The sequence below is a fragment of the Dysidea avara genome, chromosome 1 (assembly GCF_963678975.1).
Source record: "Dysidea avara chromosome 1, odDysAvar1.4, whole genome shotgun sequence".
Taxonomy (NCBI): Eukaryota; Metazoa; Porifera; class Demospongiae; order Dictyoceratida; family Dysideidae; genus Dysidea; species Dysidea avara.
In genome coordinates, this window is record NC_089272.1 from 45,311,712 (window position 1) to 45,329,539 (window position 17,828).

At 41.3% G+C, this 17,828-nt stretch overlaps 1 protein-coding gene across 1 annotated transcript in view; it reads left to right on the forward strand.

The window, feature by feature from the left end:
- The first annotated feature begins 1,517 nt into the window (after positions 1-1,517).
- LOC136265708 (uncharacterized) overlaps positions 1,518-17,828 on the forward strand; it is an 83,173-nt gene continuing 66,862 nt past the window's right edge. Inside the window, exon 1 of the mRNA XM_066060613.1 lies at positions 1,518-1,778. Within this exon, the coding sequence (XP_065916685.1) occupies positions 1,614-1,778 (165 nt within the window). The 5' untranslated portion in view covers positions 1,518-1,613. The remainder of the gene's footprint in view (positions 1,779-17,828) is intronic.

Here is a 17,828-nt window from a genome sequence, read left to right on the forward strand (position 1 = left end):
CAAGCTGGTCTTACCGGTAAGGAAGCCATCACATTTTATCACCGGCTTGCTGAGCTCCTTTCCAAACGTAGTGCTTTATCGTACAGTAGTACTTTGGCGTGGATTCGCTGTACCCTGTCTTTCTCCCTGTTGAGGTCAGCGACGGTGTGCATCCGTGGAAGCCGCTCCATCTCATTTCTTTTCTAATACAGTTACAATACAAATTGCTCTACAACTAAACTACAAACACAATTAATTACAACGGGGGGTTGGGGAAAGGAAAATCAGAGTCCTCACACTGCAAAGCCCAGTACCGTAAAATCATACGGGCATTGCTCCATCTCATTTAGATCGCCAGGTACTTCCCCGGAAATGGGCCTAACAAATGGCCCTAAGGACTTTTAGATGTCCCGCTTTTCAGTTCTTGTCCAGCTTGTGCTGGGGGTGGTAGGAATGGGCATTACATCTAGCCTAGTCTCGCGTGGCCAGACCGCTTTTTTTCCGTATATTGGGTGGGGAAAAAAGGGTCTGGTGCAACTCCAATAGCTGTTTACTTCTGAGCCGTCCCCACATTCCGGGGACGCTAATTGAATAACATTGGTCACAAAGGAGGTGCCATGACGTCAGTAAGTTAACTAGAGATCTTTTTATCCTTTAAACGAATCTTAATTTGCTCCGATGTCTCTTTTATAGCGTCTTGAAAGTTAATCCTCATCGTGTAACAAGACTCACAACCGGAGCAGGAGTGTAGGAATACTTCATAGTTTTACTGACGTCATGGCACCTCCTTTGTGACCAATGTTATTCAATTAGCGTCCCCGGAGTGTGGGGACGGCTCAGAAGTAAACAGCTATTGGAGTTGCACCAGACCCTTTTTTCCCCACCCAATATACGGAAAAAAGCGGTCTGGCCACGCGAGACTACATCTAGCCCGGGATAAAAAAAGCTGGTTGCGTGATGTTGCAGTCACCAGGCCCATGCCCCACTAGCATTTCACCACAGTAACGCATGCATGCGATTTCGACCGGACGCTTGCTGTACATGCCACCTCATTAATTATCAGGATTCTGCCTCGTTATCTACTCTCACGGAAACATTACCTAGTAGCTACGTATATTGAAAACGGCCTCTTTGTGACGTACTGGAATAGTGGAATCAGTAGCTAAACCAGCTTGAACTGCACTGGCCATTTTCTATTGTCTAAACCCGAGGGGTCCGACACCACCCAAAAGTCGCGTGTTAGATTCCGAATCCCACCATTTTTTTTGCGAAGATTCCGGATTCCAACCAAAGATTCCAGATTTCAAATTTGGAAAATTACATAGCAACACATAGATTAACACATTTTGTGCATTCTGCTGGCTTCCAGGCTAATCGGATCATTGGCGAGGCCTGTACAAGCGTGTCTAGACATGTGGTGCACCGCGCTCACAAGACTAAGCTGATTGCAACACAGCACACGAGATAATATTACAGTATAATTTACTAGAAATATACGGAGATAATCGGACTTATAGAACATTAATTTTGTCGAGATTCGAGATTCCAAATTCTTGCCCAATTTCCAGATTCCATTGTGGGATTCAAGTGATTTGTGTCGGATTCCAGTTGGTGTCGGACCTCCCGTCTAAACCATGTGGCAGTATCTCTGCTTTTGCTTGCCGTTGCTGGTTTTTATCAGTGATACAGCAAGGAGCGAAAGGATCGTCGGGGATCGTCAACAATTTCGCTACAGAAAAGATGTTGTGGGACCTCAAGAGCAGCGTATCGACAAGATGCCATTGTGTGTACATGATGAGGTATTAATAATACATTATAATATATATATATATATTTTTCTTTCTTTCGAGAACAATGATAATATAGCTAAATCAATAATACAGTGAAACCTGTTTAATCAGGTCACTGCATAAAGAGGTCACTTGGCCATTATAAAAATCCCCATAAGTGTTCCTCGTTTGTGGAATGCTTTTCCTGTAATCAATACCAATTTATCAATTGCAACCATCAAGGCTAAAATAAAGAAATTTATGTGGAATCATTTTGTAACTCATTTTGATGATGACAATCACTGTGCCTACCATTATCTATGCCCGTGCAGCAAATGTCACGATCTCTCGCCACCATCAAACTTTCAAACACTATTGCTAAGTTATAATTAGTTAAAGTAATCATAATGTATGTATAACTTGTGTTTTTTAGGCTGCAAGCACCAGTTGCTTGCAGACCCTTGGCATACTTGCCATAAAGTAATAATAAATAAATAAATAATAAGTGCCAACTGTGTACAAAGTGGCCTGCTTAATGCAGCCACCTCCTTAATGAGGTCAGAAAGTTTTGTCCCTGTGATGACCGGAATAGATAGATTTCACTGTAGCTAGTTTCCTAGTTAGCTATAGTTATTCACTGTAAAAATAATACTAGCTACTAGCTAATCATGTTCTGTCACTTTTGTAGTGACCTTCACTACCTTTTGTAGTGCTGGATCGTTACTTCATCTCCAGTAGTAGTGAACATCACTACATGGTAGTGAGGGTCACTACAGAATCAGCAGTGAACGTCACTAGCTACACAAATATATGGGTATTGTAGTATGTAACTAGTGACACTCCATTTTTAATAGTGTAGTTTGTTTTTACTGTGTAGCTATGATGACTGCATGTGACTATTTATTACTTTGCAGCATACAATTAGCTATAAATTAATTATAGCTATATAAGGTTCACAGTTCATAATATTGTAGTGGGAGACTTAAGTAAACTTATAGCCTGTACAAACACCAATCATGAATTAAGTTATGATGTAATATCTATAGTCACCTTTAATGTGTTAGTTGGTCAGTCTTCAAAGTGTAGTAAACTACAAAGATTGCTGTAGAGCAGCACTCCTGTTATTCCAACCTCTCAGATGTAAAATGAGAACAAGTTTGGAATTTCATGCTTGATCGTCTGCATGGTTATTCATTTTAGAGAAAAATGCTTCGAAACCACAGCAACAGCAGGCCATCTGTTACTACAAAGGTTACCTGAAACCTACAGAGCCACTATAATGCTTACATTTTTGCTGATGACTCAGCATGATGAGAACATACACATGTTTTTCATGTGATGATAGTGTGTGCTGCAGCTGTAACATGTTTTGTGGTGAATGCTGCACATCTGTTTTGTGGTCTTTTACTGTAAATTTGATGAACTGCTGAGGATTATTTGGCATGCATACAGGCTTGACATTGAACCCTATGCAAACACCCAACAAAACTGAGTTCTAAAGGTAAGTAATTACCTGTATATGGGCGAATTAATCTAGTAGTGACTTGACTTTATATTGCTACCAAGAGTTCATAATATAATTTATATTATGAACTCTTGTTACTACCTTAGAGATGTTTTCTTGTAAAATCAAAGCACAATAATTGTCTCAACATTGAAATGCTACAGCTCTGAGCTAACAGCAAGATTACTATACAGCATTATTTCCCTCCCTACTCTACTATTATGTACTGGTGCAGTGGTGCTTACAATAAAAAATTCTGGGATTCGAGGTGGTCATGGGTGGGAATAGAAACGATGCGGTCAGGAATAAGAAGTCTGCTTGGCAATGCATTTTAGTTAATACTAGGAATACTATAAGCATAAAACAGTTTGATGCTGTGTTTAATGAATTAGTTGATCAAACTGAATTTCAAATTGCTTATAAAGGAAATTAAGTTTGTGAGGATATTTTGATGGACATACCTGTATACTGCATCCGTGTAAAAACAGCCAAGCTGAATAAAAAGGGCGCAGCCTTCAAACTTGGTGAAAAATCAAAGATGGCAGCCAAGATATGTCAGCAGTTACTGTAACATTGTTAATGCTGGTTATTTTTAACTAGTGTAAACATAAAAAAATACAATAAAAATTGCTGAAAAAAAAGACAGGAGTCAAAAAACTCAGCTTTTTAAACAAACTGATAACAGATCAGATTCAATGGTTTTCAATAGTATCATTGCCACCATTTCTTGGTGAGCTGAAGTATTGACACCAGTGGTAGATAATATTTACTGAAACTTGTAGTGTTTGCTGCATTAATTAGCAACTATTAATTTACATGTCAATTTTTTCTGGTCAAATCTGATATCCTAACCTCATAATTATTATTGGGATCTAAATTGGCACTGGAAGTGTATACTTATACTAGCTTGAACTATCAAAACTCACAGTAGTGAGTTGCATGGCCAGTAAAGCAGAAACGCGCGCCACAAACAATAAATGACGTGACCACTACACGTGAGGATTTTACAGGAACGAACGTTGTCAAATTTTGCTTGTCTATAACTCACCCATAATTTATGCTATCACTCTGAAACTCTAGAGTTAAACTCATCGTGTCACTAGTAACTACATCCCACCAAATGTGAAGCTTTGATGATTACTAACAAATGCAAACCAATTCCATTTACATACTCCATTAACCATCAACCTATTTCATGGAGTAATCCTGGGAAGTATCTTGGTGTGCAGGTAGATTCCAAGTTAAACTGGTCTAAGCATTGTAAGTATGTTGTCAGTAAGGGCACCAAGTCTTTGAACTATTTACGTAGATCAATGTTTGGTTGCAGTCGTGCAGCTAAGTGTGCCGCATACAAAGCTATCATCCGGCCAACGCTAGAGTATGCTGCAGTCATATGGAATCCCCATAATTTGGGAGATATCCAACTACTAGAGTCCCTACAAAAGCGGGCAGCTCGATGGATCTGTGGGAGTCGCTGGAGTCCATCTACCAGCTCTTGGACCATTTCTTCGAATGATTGTTGCTCCCAACTTCATCTTCCTTCTCTCCAGTCAAGACGAAGTTTCCTTTCGGTCAGTTTCCTCAATGACATATATCACCAGCAAACATCTATTACATTTAATAGTCACTGTACATTTAATTCCATAGCATCTACCAGAAGTCACCATCTTTCACTAGTCCCTCCACAGTCCACCATTAATTCTAGGAGATATTCTATTTTTGTCAACACAACTTTCTTCTTGAACACTGTGCCATTACATATCCTTGAAGACAGTAATCGAAAGTCTTTCCGGCATCACCTTTATAATTACTTATGTGTCAAGTAACTTCTTAATCACTGTTTTGTGTTTTGTTGTGTACTGTTTAGTTTGTAGTGTACTGTAGGTATATGTATGTTTGTTTTTTGTAGGCGGACACCTTGTACAGGCTTTGCCTTTTGTGTATGCCTTCCTTTTTGGTAAATTGATAATAATAATAATAATACCACACAAGCAGTGAAGCCAATCCATGCCGATTGTTTCATGAGCAAGATTGCCGACGTGAAAGGGGATGTTTTATTTTTTTTTGTTGTTGTTTTTTTTTCGTGTGTGGTTAGATGCAACTGCAGGTGCATGCCTTGCGTTCGTTTGTGCATTCCAAACATTGATTGCCCTTCTATCGCTTCAGTACTATCTCGATCGCCTCAAGATTCACATCATTGATTTCACCATACATCATTACCCAACAGTCGTAATTTCAGCACCAAACGAAGTTTCAGTCATCCTCATTCGACCTAGAGGCCAAATACAAGCCTCATATTGTTGTTTTCCGCAATACTTGCTTGGCATGTAGGGCAATGTGTCTTTAAACTGTTCTAAAAAGTTTGTTGAGATTGAAACATATGTTTTCGAGAATGGCTAGTTTGAAATTTGAATTTATTCGCCCCCACGTAATTTTCTCTCTGTAACCTGTAAGAATTTAACTCGGAATTTAAAGAATGATGCAGAGCACAACTGTGGTCAGTGGTTATTGATGAACTGGCAGGCACTCTATGTAGTTAATCAGTGCATGTAGCCACAAAGAAGTGTGCATACCATCGTTCGATTTGAAATTAGCTGCCCTCACATAATTTGCTCTCTAAGGATGCATGCGGCTTAAAGAATGACACAGAGCACAACTGTGGTTACCAGTTGTTGACACAAGCTGTGAGTAATTAGCACATGTAGCTAGCCTAAAAGGAAATGTGCAAAACCACCTGACACCATACATTTTATAGCACCCCCACACAACATTACTCATGTAATTACAACATACAGAGGACACATGAATACCAAATAGTTATCACAACAATTATGTAAGAATTTTAAAACAATGACTGTGATATAACTGCTATGAAATTCTTCTCCAGTGGCCCACCATGGTAGCAAGTCTCACACGACAGCGTGTATATTCATCCAAACACAATGGGAGTAACGAGTAAGTGCAGTCACAACAAGTTGGTATGATTTAAAATCCAGATGAGTGGGTGTGGCTCCAGTATGTCTAAACAGTTAACAAACATTCTTGTTATAAATATGTGCTAGAGTTGCAATATAATAGGATAGTATTTAAATACAACAGTACATAGTTTCCATTGTATCACTATCAAATAACACTAAATGTTGCATCTCTAGTATGTACGCTCTGTCAGTACAACCTGTCTTAATGGTCACCATTATAGAAAGACAACCTCTCTTGAAAAGCCAATTCCAAATTGAGAATTTATACACTGCTACCTGCTTGTTGAGTAAAGGTGGCAATAAACACATTCTACCGTAATTTATGCAAGTGATCTGATCTTGTATATTCTGTCAGTGGGTGAGATCCACTTGGCCAGGACAAAATGTGACCCAAATTGTCCTGGATGATCCATACTCAACCCACTTATGACCCAGTGGCACAATGGAATTGAGTATTTATAGAGAATACAGTTATAATTATTTCTAAGATGCGTGGACACATTACAACACGTGCATACAAGACATGCAATGTACCGTTTTAGCATTTCAAGTCACCACATTATGTACGGATCAGTCAACAATGCTTCATAGTGCCCATCAGTAAACCTGAAGAAGAAAAGTTACAAAAAATAAAAAATGCACATAAGTACAGTGAAACCTCCTCATTAATAGGGCCAGCTGTGAAACCAAAAAAATTGGCCTGAATAACAAGGTGGCCTTATGAATGAGGTCATAAAGTACTATTGATCTATATTTGGAACCTTCTATAGGTGGCCAATATAATGAGGTGGTCTTATTAAAGAGGTGGCTACTAAGTGAGGTTTCACTGTACATAATTATGGTTAACAATGGTGAACAATATTAATGGTTAACAATATACACTGAAACCTGCAAGTCACTTCTTGTGCAGGTCACTTCTTGTGGAAGATTGCTCTCTACACAAAATTACACATTCAGGGGTTGTATTTAGAAGGATGATAAAGTAACGCATTACGACTTAAATACTTATGTGTCACTGCTAGGCAGTATCTGATATGGCTACCATATACACGGCACTGCCGAAGCATATCGTACTCACTTGCATGCACAATTTTGCTCAAAATTTTAAAAATTGATAATTAAGGGGTATGGCAACTATTTCGCTCGCAAGACTGTGTGGCAGCTGTTCCTCATCTGTACAAGTGGCCACCAAGACAGGTCCACTGTGGATGAAAGCCAGGCATTAGATATTTGGTATTTCATGTGTTGAAGGCATTCCAGGGCTTCTGATAGTCTCAAATCTCACCACAGTTTAACTCAGGCAATGTTGTGGTCACCACTAAACCACTGGAATGCTGTGTTATGTTCATCTTATGCTTGGCTACTATATAGTAGAACTGAAAGGGATACTCAGAAAAATACAATATAATATCCTATCGATAATGACTTCATCACTTTCACTTATAAGGATCAAAAGTGAAAATTTTTACACGCTGGGCTGACAGCCAACTGCCTATGTAAGAAGCAGTGCCTTTGGTGCTCTAACAGATTGGCTGCCACCTTGCTGCCAGCACTCACTGTCTCATATGCTGTTCACACTAAATCTACCTCTATAGCCGGTTAGAACAGCATGCTTCTTACCATTTTAAGGCCGCAAAATTCAGCCACCTCCGTAATAAGCTAGGTCAGAAAATTTTGAATAATGACCAGTTTTCTCTGTACTATTAGTGATTAGTGATCATGGAGGATTATTTATTAAGATACTAAGACATACAAATGCTACAACCTCTAAGTATAGCAGTAAATTTTTTACCCTGGTCCAATAGAGGACTTGCAGCGTGACGTAAATCGTCGTAATTGCTAAGCAACCGTAGCTGTCGGCCATGTTTCGGGACAGCGTTTTGGCTGAAAGGCGCTTTCTCAGGATTTGGTACAGGCTGTAATGAAGCGAATCAGTGTTGAGTTGTGTTGTGAATACCACCAAGCTCGTTAATGTTTAGTTACGCTACCACTCACCTATTTACGTGCTCTGTTCCTCGGATCTTCATTCTTCACCTCCAGCAATCCATTGATTGAGGAGGGGGTGTGGTAAGTGCCAGGGGGCCTCATCTGCCATGGTATATGGCCTAGGCAAGGTTATGTAATTCCAGCGGGGCCAAAGTAGTAAGTACTTTTGGTTTATTGATGCTTGGGTAATGAAAGAGTTTAGAGCAGAGAAGCGTCTCTGTCCTAAACTCTTTACAATAGAGGCAAACGGGAGAACCTAGTGGATAAGGCAGATATCCTAAGTGAGGCCCCCTGGCTGTCTCAGACTCCTCTAAGGAGAATGGACGAACTGCTTATAGCAGCAGTAGGTGATGTGTTGACCTGCGGGTCACCACTAATTTGTGTCACGTGGCTTTAGCCAGATTGTGACAGCATCAACACCTGTGCGCAGGTGCCAGATTGTGATGACAGCATCAACACCTGTGCGCAGGTGCCAGATTGTGATGACAGCATCAAACACCTGTGCGCAGGTGCCAGATTGTGATGACAGCATCAACACCTATGTGTAGGTGCCAGATTGTGATGACAGCATCAACACCTGTGCGCAGGTGGTACAATGGTCAGGACGTGACGGTTTTTTTTTCAGAGTTGTCAATGTCCACTGTTGAGAGTGGCACTGTGTGAAATAGCATTGACACGTGATAGTAGCACTGAGGTCTCTCTATGGTGGTTAGCTGGTTGGTACTCTATAGCTGGGAAAGGTTTGATAGTGCTCGTGACAGAGAGTGTCTTCTTGTGGATGGGAGAGTGTCTCCTAATACTGATCTGGATGGAAAAGCGTCTCCAACTAGCAATCTGGTTGGGAGTGCATCTCTAGTTAGCAATTTGAATGAGAGAGCTTCTCCTAATACTAATCTGGATGGGAGAGCATCTTCAGCTAGTGATCTGGTTGGGAGAGAGTCTCTAGTTGGCGATTTGAATGGGAGAGTGTCTCCTAATAATGATCTGGATGGGAGAACATCTTCAACTAGTGATCTGGTTGGGAGAGCGTCTCCTGGTAGTGATCTGGATGGGAGAGCGTCTCCGGCTAGCAATCTGGTTGAGAGAGCATCTCTAGTTGGCAGTTTGAATGGGAGAGCGTCTCCTAATAATGATCTGGATGGGAGAGCATCTTCAGCTAGTAATCTGGTTGGGAGAGCGTCTCCTGATACTGATCTGGATGGGAGAGGCAAGCAGCTGTTAGCAACCCAATTTCCTGATGGCACTCTGAACTGGAGGGGCTTGTCTGTGACTGCAGGCAGGATAAAAGAGCACCTCTCCTGACAAAGATTTGAACTGCGAGCATCCCTCAATAGCAATCTCTACTTGTGGTAGCAGCTGGCACGGTGAAGGAATCCAGGCTGGCACAGTGAAGGAATCCAGTCAGACCTACAGCTGAAGAACTCGCAACAACATGCGTATGATAGTACAGTCTTTCATGTAAATGTTTAGAGTACAACAACAACCACATTATGTGTCTACTTAGCTTGCTCCACTGCTTACACTACATATGTATGTAAGTACCACTATTGACAATGGGATACTGACTAGAATTTTTAACTGCCAGCATACCATGCCAATTAACATAGAGTACCTGTGTGTAGTGAAGTTTGTGAACTGTTCAGTGGGTAGGGACAGGGTGGGAAGTTTTGTTACAACAGGTATGAATTACTGCCAACGTGTTCTGCTCACTTTGTTGCGCATGCGTTGTTCTTATTACAGCCCACTGTTGCATGCTAATATTTTGGGTATTTGCACAGCCTACGCTTCACAACATTAACTGTGTTTAATACTTAAACTTTATTTAATGTTTAGTTACGCTACCACTCACCTATTTACGTGCTCTGTTCCTCGGATCTTCATTCTTCACCTCCAGCAATCCATTGATTGAGGAGGGGGTGTGGTAAGTGCCAGGGGGCCTCATCTGCCATGGTATATGGCCTAGGCAAGGTTATGTAATTCCAGCGGGGCCAAAGTAGGAAGTACTTTTGGTTTATTGATGCTTGGGTAATGAAAGAGTTTAGAGCAGAGAAGCGTCTCTGTCCTAAACTCTTTACAATAGAGGCCATAGGTAGGTCATGATATGTATTATGTATATCGTGATCTACCCCCCCAAGCATCAAGGTTATTTATTTAGACCATGCAATGTGCAGAAATGATGATGGTGGCAACATCTAGTAATATGCAAGATAAGCTATGCTTGCAGCATACAGAAGATGATGATGATGATGTGCAAGCTGAGCAACGGTGACATACAAAACAAGCAGTGGCAGTGACATACGTAGGTATACGGACAAGCAATGGTGACGACATACATATCAAGCAAGTGTGACAACATAAACATTAGGAAGACATAACGTACACGCAAACTAACATGCAACTAACAATCCAATGGTGTGCCCCGTACCAATTGCCTGGCGAAGTTGTGGAACAGATCCTAACCATAGAGCTACAGATATATGACGAAGACACTGTATCGTGTACACATTAGAGCAAGCACTGTGTTTTGAAACAATTCCTGTTGAAGATGTATAGGTTGAAGTTTCCTTTAATGACAATAAAATGGACTTTTCTTTGGGACTATTATAAGACTCAAGGGGTATGGTGTGCAAGAAGCTGGCACAACACTGTGAAACTACTATGCAAAGTTCTAACATGTACTTGGCTGCTTTTCAACATACAATTTATGATAACCATGTGTTTGTGTTGTTGTTTATACAAAGCAACTCTTATTATTTCACCTTTTTACTGGAGGTGTACCAATAGAGAAATTTCAATATAAAGCGATATACTGAGTCAGAACACCGATACCGACCCAATATAATAAAGATTTAGATTAGAGGAAACTGAGAAACTTTAACTTGCCATAAGATACACTTAGTAAGTAGTCCTAACAATCACTGCCAATGGTTGATTGCCTGTGGTGGTGTGGCCTCAATTAACAGCCCAGACCGTGAGGCACCCACAAATTAATTATTTTATTATTATTATTATTTAGTACGTGCTCCCACCAAGATAAGTCCAAATCACTCCGTATTTTTAATGGCTTGTAGAGATGGCTGGTTGTTTCAAGCTGTGTTTCTAGTTTATTCATCCCATGGTTGCTTTTTTTTTTTTTAATTATTATTATTATTATTATTATTTTTTTATAGCTCTCCACTATGATCATTTTTGTATGGTTATAACAAAGAATGTTTGCTATGCGCGTATTTCTATGGCTTCTCGTAGCGTAGCACTTTTCAAGGATAAAACTACTGTTTCCCCAACTTTGTTTGCTAGATAACAGAGGGTATAATGCGGCTTTACCATGGCAAAGACTATTTCGGTATATTATATTGATTTTGGCGGCTATATTGAGACCAACCGATATTGGCAAAAAAAACAAAATCGCCATATTGGCCACTGATACGATGTACCTGTACATCCCCACTGATTGCATGCAAATATATACAGTGTGTGTGGGGACGGTGTGCAAGATTATACTAGTACACCAATTAGTATTATACTGTTGCTTACCCAATGCAGCATCTTGTTTGAGGCCGTTTCGCGATAGTCGTGGTGTTTGGGAGAGCATCTTCAGCTAGTGATCTGGTTGGGAGAGCGTCTCCTGGTAGTGATCTGGATGGGAGAGCGTCTCCGGCTAGCAATCTGGTTGGGAGAGCATCGGCAGTTTGAATGGGAGAGCGTCTCCTAATAATGATCTGGATGGGAGAGCATCTTCAGCTAGTAATCTGGTTGGGAGAGCGTCTCCTGATACTGACCTGGATGGGAGAGGCAAGCAGCTGTTAGCAACCCAATTTCCTGATGGCACTCTGAACTGGAGGGGCTTGTCTGTGACTGCAGGCAGGACAAAAGAGCATCTCTCCTGACAAAGATTTGAACTGCGAGCATCCCTCAATAGCAATCTCTACTTGTGGTAGCAGCTGGCATGGTGAAGGGATCCGGGCTGGCACAGTGAAGGAATCCAGTCAGAACTACAGCCGATGCAGCATCTTGACTGAGGCCGTTTCGCGATAGTCGTGGTGTTTGTCCTCGAAGATTCTGATTGATGCTCACCACGTGATTTCCCTACATTTTTGTTGATTAGGTGGCGTCCGACGAACTGGCTATGGTATGAGGTGGAGCTGTAGTTACTGTTGATATTAAGTTCAGCGGCATCGGAGCTGTTCCAGGCGACAGTGACACCGTGCTTGGGCCAAGGTAAGCAACTTGTAGAAACGACCCTGAAGGCGGCTACTAGCATTGTAGTATCGCATCTTGTCGTGTCGTCGTCCTGTCCGGAATGCTTGTTCCTTTAGGCGGCCCTTCCTCCGGCGTGACAAAGCTCTTCGCTTGCTCAATCCAGCAGTCGACCTTCCCAAGGACGACGACCCTCCCTTTCCTCAGCCGGCGAGCACTACGAGTATTCATCTTGAAGATTTAAAGCCACTGTAACTGGCAAGTTTTGTTACAACAGGTATGAATTACTGCCAACGTGTTCTGCTCACTTTGTTGCGCATGCGTTTTTCTTATTACAGCCCACTGTTGCATGCTAATATTTTGGGTATTTGCACAGCCTACGCTTCACAACATTAACTGTGTTTAATACTTAAACTTTATTTAAAAAATGCGAAGAAGTTAGAATCGGTGAGTAATGTATCGAAATTTAATTAGCCACCCATTTCACGAAGCTAATGATAAGATCTTCTATTTCGAAACCAGCCCCACTTCCCAGTGCCACTATACCCAGGGCTTGGTGAATAAATCTCGTTACCTTCATTCTGACCCAATATGCGCCATACAAAGTTGTCCCGAAACATGTCCGCCTAGCAAGTACTCTATAGAGCGATAACCTTTACGTCACAAAATTGCGTTAAAATGCGTAACCGTAACTTCCGCGGGAAAAAAATTGGGGCAAATTCAATGGCAGAGCACCTTCAAGAGGCTGCAACTTGGCTTCTGGTGCTCCAGTTGGCATGAAACGTACTCAGGACATAGATCAGAAGTTGGGAAACATGATGAAAAACATCACTTGGGCATCAGGTTGGTTTATAAGGTAGCTAGCTAGCTTTGATAATAATATAAATCAATAATAAATGCTCAAACAGTGGGCACAGAGGCATACTCTGTCCAATCTTGTGATGAAGGAATTGTCAGGTTAGTTTACCAGGATAAAACGGCTGTTAGTTTGGGCTCAACTCGAGAAAGCCTTTGTCACTAAACAACACTTCAGTAAGAAAGAATGAACAATAATACACCATTGTATGTCGATTTGTCGAATATTAATGTTGTGGGAATCTTCTATCGCACTTTTCAGAAGTGTCAAACTCCTTGTTCCCACGCAATTATCAGCCATAACTAGCCCAGCACGGATCAAACTAACCTGCATTACTTAAATATCTGTTATACTACTCTCTTCTTTGTTACTGACAACATGGTTTCATTTAGAAAGGCAGTCTCAACAAACCTCAGGCAAAGTAAACTCGTGCCCCTATGGCATGTGTACAATTTCTGCTCAGCGGAAGTGATCAAGACACATGGTAGTGTGTAGTGCGGCCCAAGAATCCGGCGCGCAACACCCGTGAGTATATTGACATCAAGACACACGGCAGTGTGTCATACATCAAGTGATCAAGACACACGGTAGTGTGTCGTGCTGCCCAAGAAGCCGGCGCGCAACACCCGTGAGTATATTGACAGGAAGAAAGAAAACGCAATCTTCGCATCTCCGTAGCTCTGTGCTGCCTTGACGAAACAAGACGATTTTTGCTGTGGACACTCCCTCCAACTTCAGTACTCCACATTCCAAATTTAAGCGAAATCGCTTCACGCGTTCCCGAGATATGCGACTTCAAAAATTGGCTTAGTTTCTTCGTTTTTTTCTTCTTATTTTTCTTCCTCTTGTCGCACACTTACAAAAACTGCTATAAAACGCGAACGCCATATCCGATTGCCTTGCAATTTGTCACACAGAAGGGGGGGTATAAAGGCGCATCTCGGTACCAATTTTGGCTGGAATACAATAAACAGGCAAAGAGTTCTGAGCGATTATTCACAAACAATAACACCAATATATTGTCACGCCTACAGGGTAAACCGCGTATGGGAAGAAGCTGAAAATCGGTGGGTGAATAGGTTAACTATTGAGCCTCAAACCTTTTTGTGGTTTGAAAGAAATCGAGTTAAAAACCAGGAAGATACAACGAAAAAACCAACAGTGTGTAACAATTATGCAATCGAGATTAGCTAATAAAAAACGACTGCTTGCCACGCCTACCAGATAAACCGCTTGGGGTAATGCTTTGAAAGTCATTGTACAGATGGAGTACCGTATTGCCTCGAATTACGGCCCGGGCGTTTATTTCCTTCAAGCAACTTTTAACCCCGGCTACTAAACGAGACCGGCTACTATACGAGACCGGCGTTTATTAGCTCTGGTGAGTTTAGAAGACCATGGCAGCTGGTGAGACGAGTGAAGCAAGTAGACTACGAAGTGAAGCAGACTACGAAATCTATAGCGTGGTTCGAGGCCACCATGTTTATAAAACAGTATGGACACCAGTAATAGGAGAGCAACTCTACCTCGAACAAGAGTACAACAATCCATATGATGATTTCGCCGTAGCTGTAATTAAAGATCACCAGATAGTAGGCCACATTCCAGAAAATTTTGCAATGATCACGTGGCGTTTTATTTCACATGGGGGCTCTGTATACTGTCGTATTACTGGAAGAAGGAAGAAAGGAAAAGACCTAGAAGTACCTTGCAAATATATTTACTGTGGGCCTTCAAAGCATGTAAAAAAACTAAAGAAGCTCCTTGCAGAGGCTGATACTGACAAAGATTGACTGAAATGTATGCATGTTGTTATTGGCAAAAATCAATAATTTATATTAATGATTGAACATGATTAGAATAGGTACAGTATATACATGATAAGAAATCACACTGAAAATGATGTATTGTACATAGAATACATGCAGTAACTAGCTATGGTCCTGAGCACTGCCGTCACTCACTACTGTCATTGTCGCTGCTGGTTGTTTCTGAATCTTCGTCTAAATCTTCGTCTATTCTAACTTCATTACTTTCAGCTTCTTCTTCATCTTCCTCTGCAAACGGATCGATGTCGCCATCCTGCAATCGTTGTAATAACTGGTGTGATTTCTCATCTAGCATCGACTTCCCATCTGCACATGGTTGGCCTTCCTTAAAGCAGTGAATGAGATTATCTTCTGCACCACTAGTGGCTGTTGTAATACCACAAGACTTGAAGGAAGCCTTAATGGTCTCACAGGAAATTTCCGCCCAGCTAGATTTTATCCATTCACAAAGCAAAACTCTGGAAGGTGCCTTCAAACTGCCACCACGTGTGAATTGGTGACCAGCTGAATCAGCCATCCATGGATCATACCGACTCCTAACTTTGCTCTTGAAAGCTGCATTCCATACCACATCAGGGGCTTGAATGCATTTTGTACAACCACCTGGCACAATTGCTGTTTTGAGTCGCAATCGAGAAACTTCTGCTTTGACGGTACTGCTTATGTGACACTTGTACGAGTCCCAAACAAGGAGCCTCTGACCAAAGCTTAGTGCACCAACAATGCTTTGCAAATAGTCCACTGTAAGCGCATCGTTCATCCAGCCATTCGCACTGAATCGGACAACAATACCAGGGATCTTTTCTAGTGCTTTGATCAACCTAGTACCTTTTCCTTTAAAAACTATAAAAGGCTTCAACTTCATGCCACTAGCCCTAGCTGATAACACCACTGTGAAGTGGTTCTTTTCATTTCCAGTCGTCTTCAGAGGCACAGAACGTGAACCAGAAAATGTGACGGTAGTGTCTGATGGCATGTCCATCCAGCATGCAGTTTCATCCATGGCAATTATATTTTGTTCACTAAAGCTGGATTTTATCATAAGATGTCGTAAATGAAGGACAAAATTTACCAGCTTTGGAATGCAATCAGCTGGTGTTGACTGAGCCAAAGTAGTCCTCCTCCTCAAAGATAAGTTCTTGCGTTTCAGAAAGCGATACAACCACCCACGACTTGCCTTAAAGCAATCAGAACTGGACAATTCCTTGGCCCTTATTTGTATCATCCTCAACGAAATCCGAAGATTTTGTCCGCGCATTTCAACAATCCAATCGAAAAGCTCTTCTTCCATTTCAACATCGTCTACTTTTCGGCCGGCTCCTGTAAGCCTTTTTCGAGAGCTGTTGCCTTTCTTCTTTTGTTCTGTAAATGAGTCCTTTTGCTTACACCATTCACGGATTCGTTTGGTATCAACATTGAAATGTCGTGCGGAACCTTCCTTACTGTGTTCTTCGGCAAACTTTACAGCTTTTAACTTGAAGGTAATATTATAAGAAGCTTTCCGCTTTGCCATTCGATATCAGGTGCAAACCAGGTGGTACTGCCCAAATTTATTAGAAACTTAAAAGTACCCGGCGTTTATTCGAGACCCCGGCGTTTATTTCTGTAGTTGTGCTTTTACCCCCCTAAACGAAACCCGGCGTTTATACGAGACCGGCCGTAATTCGAGGCAATACGGTATTCATCTTAGAAAGGTTCATCAATGGTGTAGAAGAATCATACTTAAACCCATGGAGTTATAACACGAAATCCAACTTGGTGTAGCAAGTGCGAGATCAAGATACTCTAATAGAGCAGTCATCCTAATAGAGCAGTCACCCTGAAGAGAATTCAAGAGATCAGCTAGAAACAAGTAACCTGTATAGAGATCAACTACAAGCAAGTCACCCTGTAGAGAGATCAGCTACAAACAATTCACCCTGTAGAGAGATCAGCTAGAAGAAGTTACCTTGTAGGGAATTCATGCAACTATGGAAAGATATAGTTCAGCTAGAAGAAATCACCTTGTAGAGTTCAGCTACAAAGAAACCACCATGTGGAGAGTTCAGCTACAAACAAATCGCCCTGTAGAGAGATCAATAGAAGAAGTTACCTTGCAGAGAGTTCAGCTACAAAGAAACCATCATGTAGAGAGTTCAGCTACAAACAAATCTCCCTGTAGAGAGATTAGCTAGAAGAAGTTACCTTGTAGAGACTTCAGCTACAAAGAAACCATCATTTAGAGAGTTCAGCTGCAAACAAATCACCTGTAGAGAGTTCAGCTACAAACAAATCTCCCGGTAGAAAGATCAGCTAGAAGAAGTCACCTTGTAGAGAGTTCAATTACAAAGAAACCACAATGTAGAGAGCTCAGCTACAAACCAGTGACCTTGTAGAGACATCAGCTAGAAGAAGTTACTTTGTATAGAGTTCAGCTGCAAAGAAACCATTCTGTAAAGAGCTCAGCTGCAAACAAATGACCTGTACAGAATACAGCTACAAACAAATCACCATATAGAAAGATCAGCTAGAAGAAGTTACCTTGTAGAGAGTTCAGTTACAAAGAAACCACCGTGTAGAAAATTCAGCTACAAACTAGTGACCCTGTAAAGACATCAGCTAGAACAAGTTACCTTGTAGAGAGTTCAGCTACAAAGAAACCATTCTGTAAAGAGCTCAGCTGCAAACAAATCACCTATACAGAATTCAGCTACAAACAAATCACCCCGTAGAGAGATCAGCTAGAAGAAG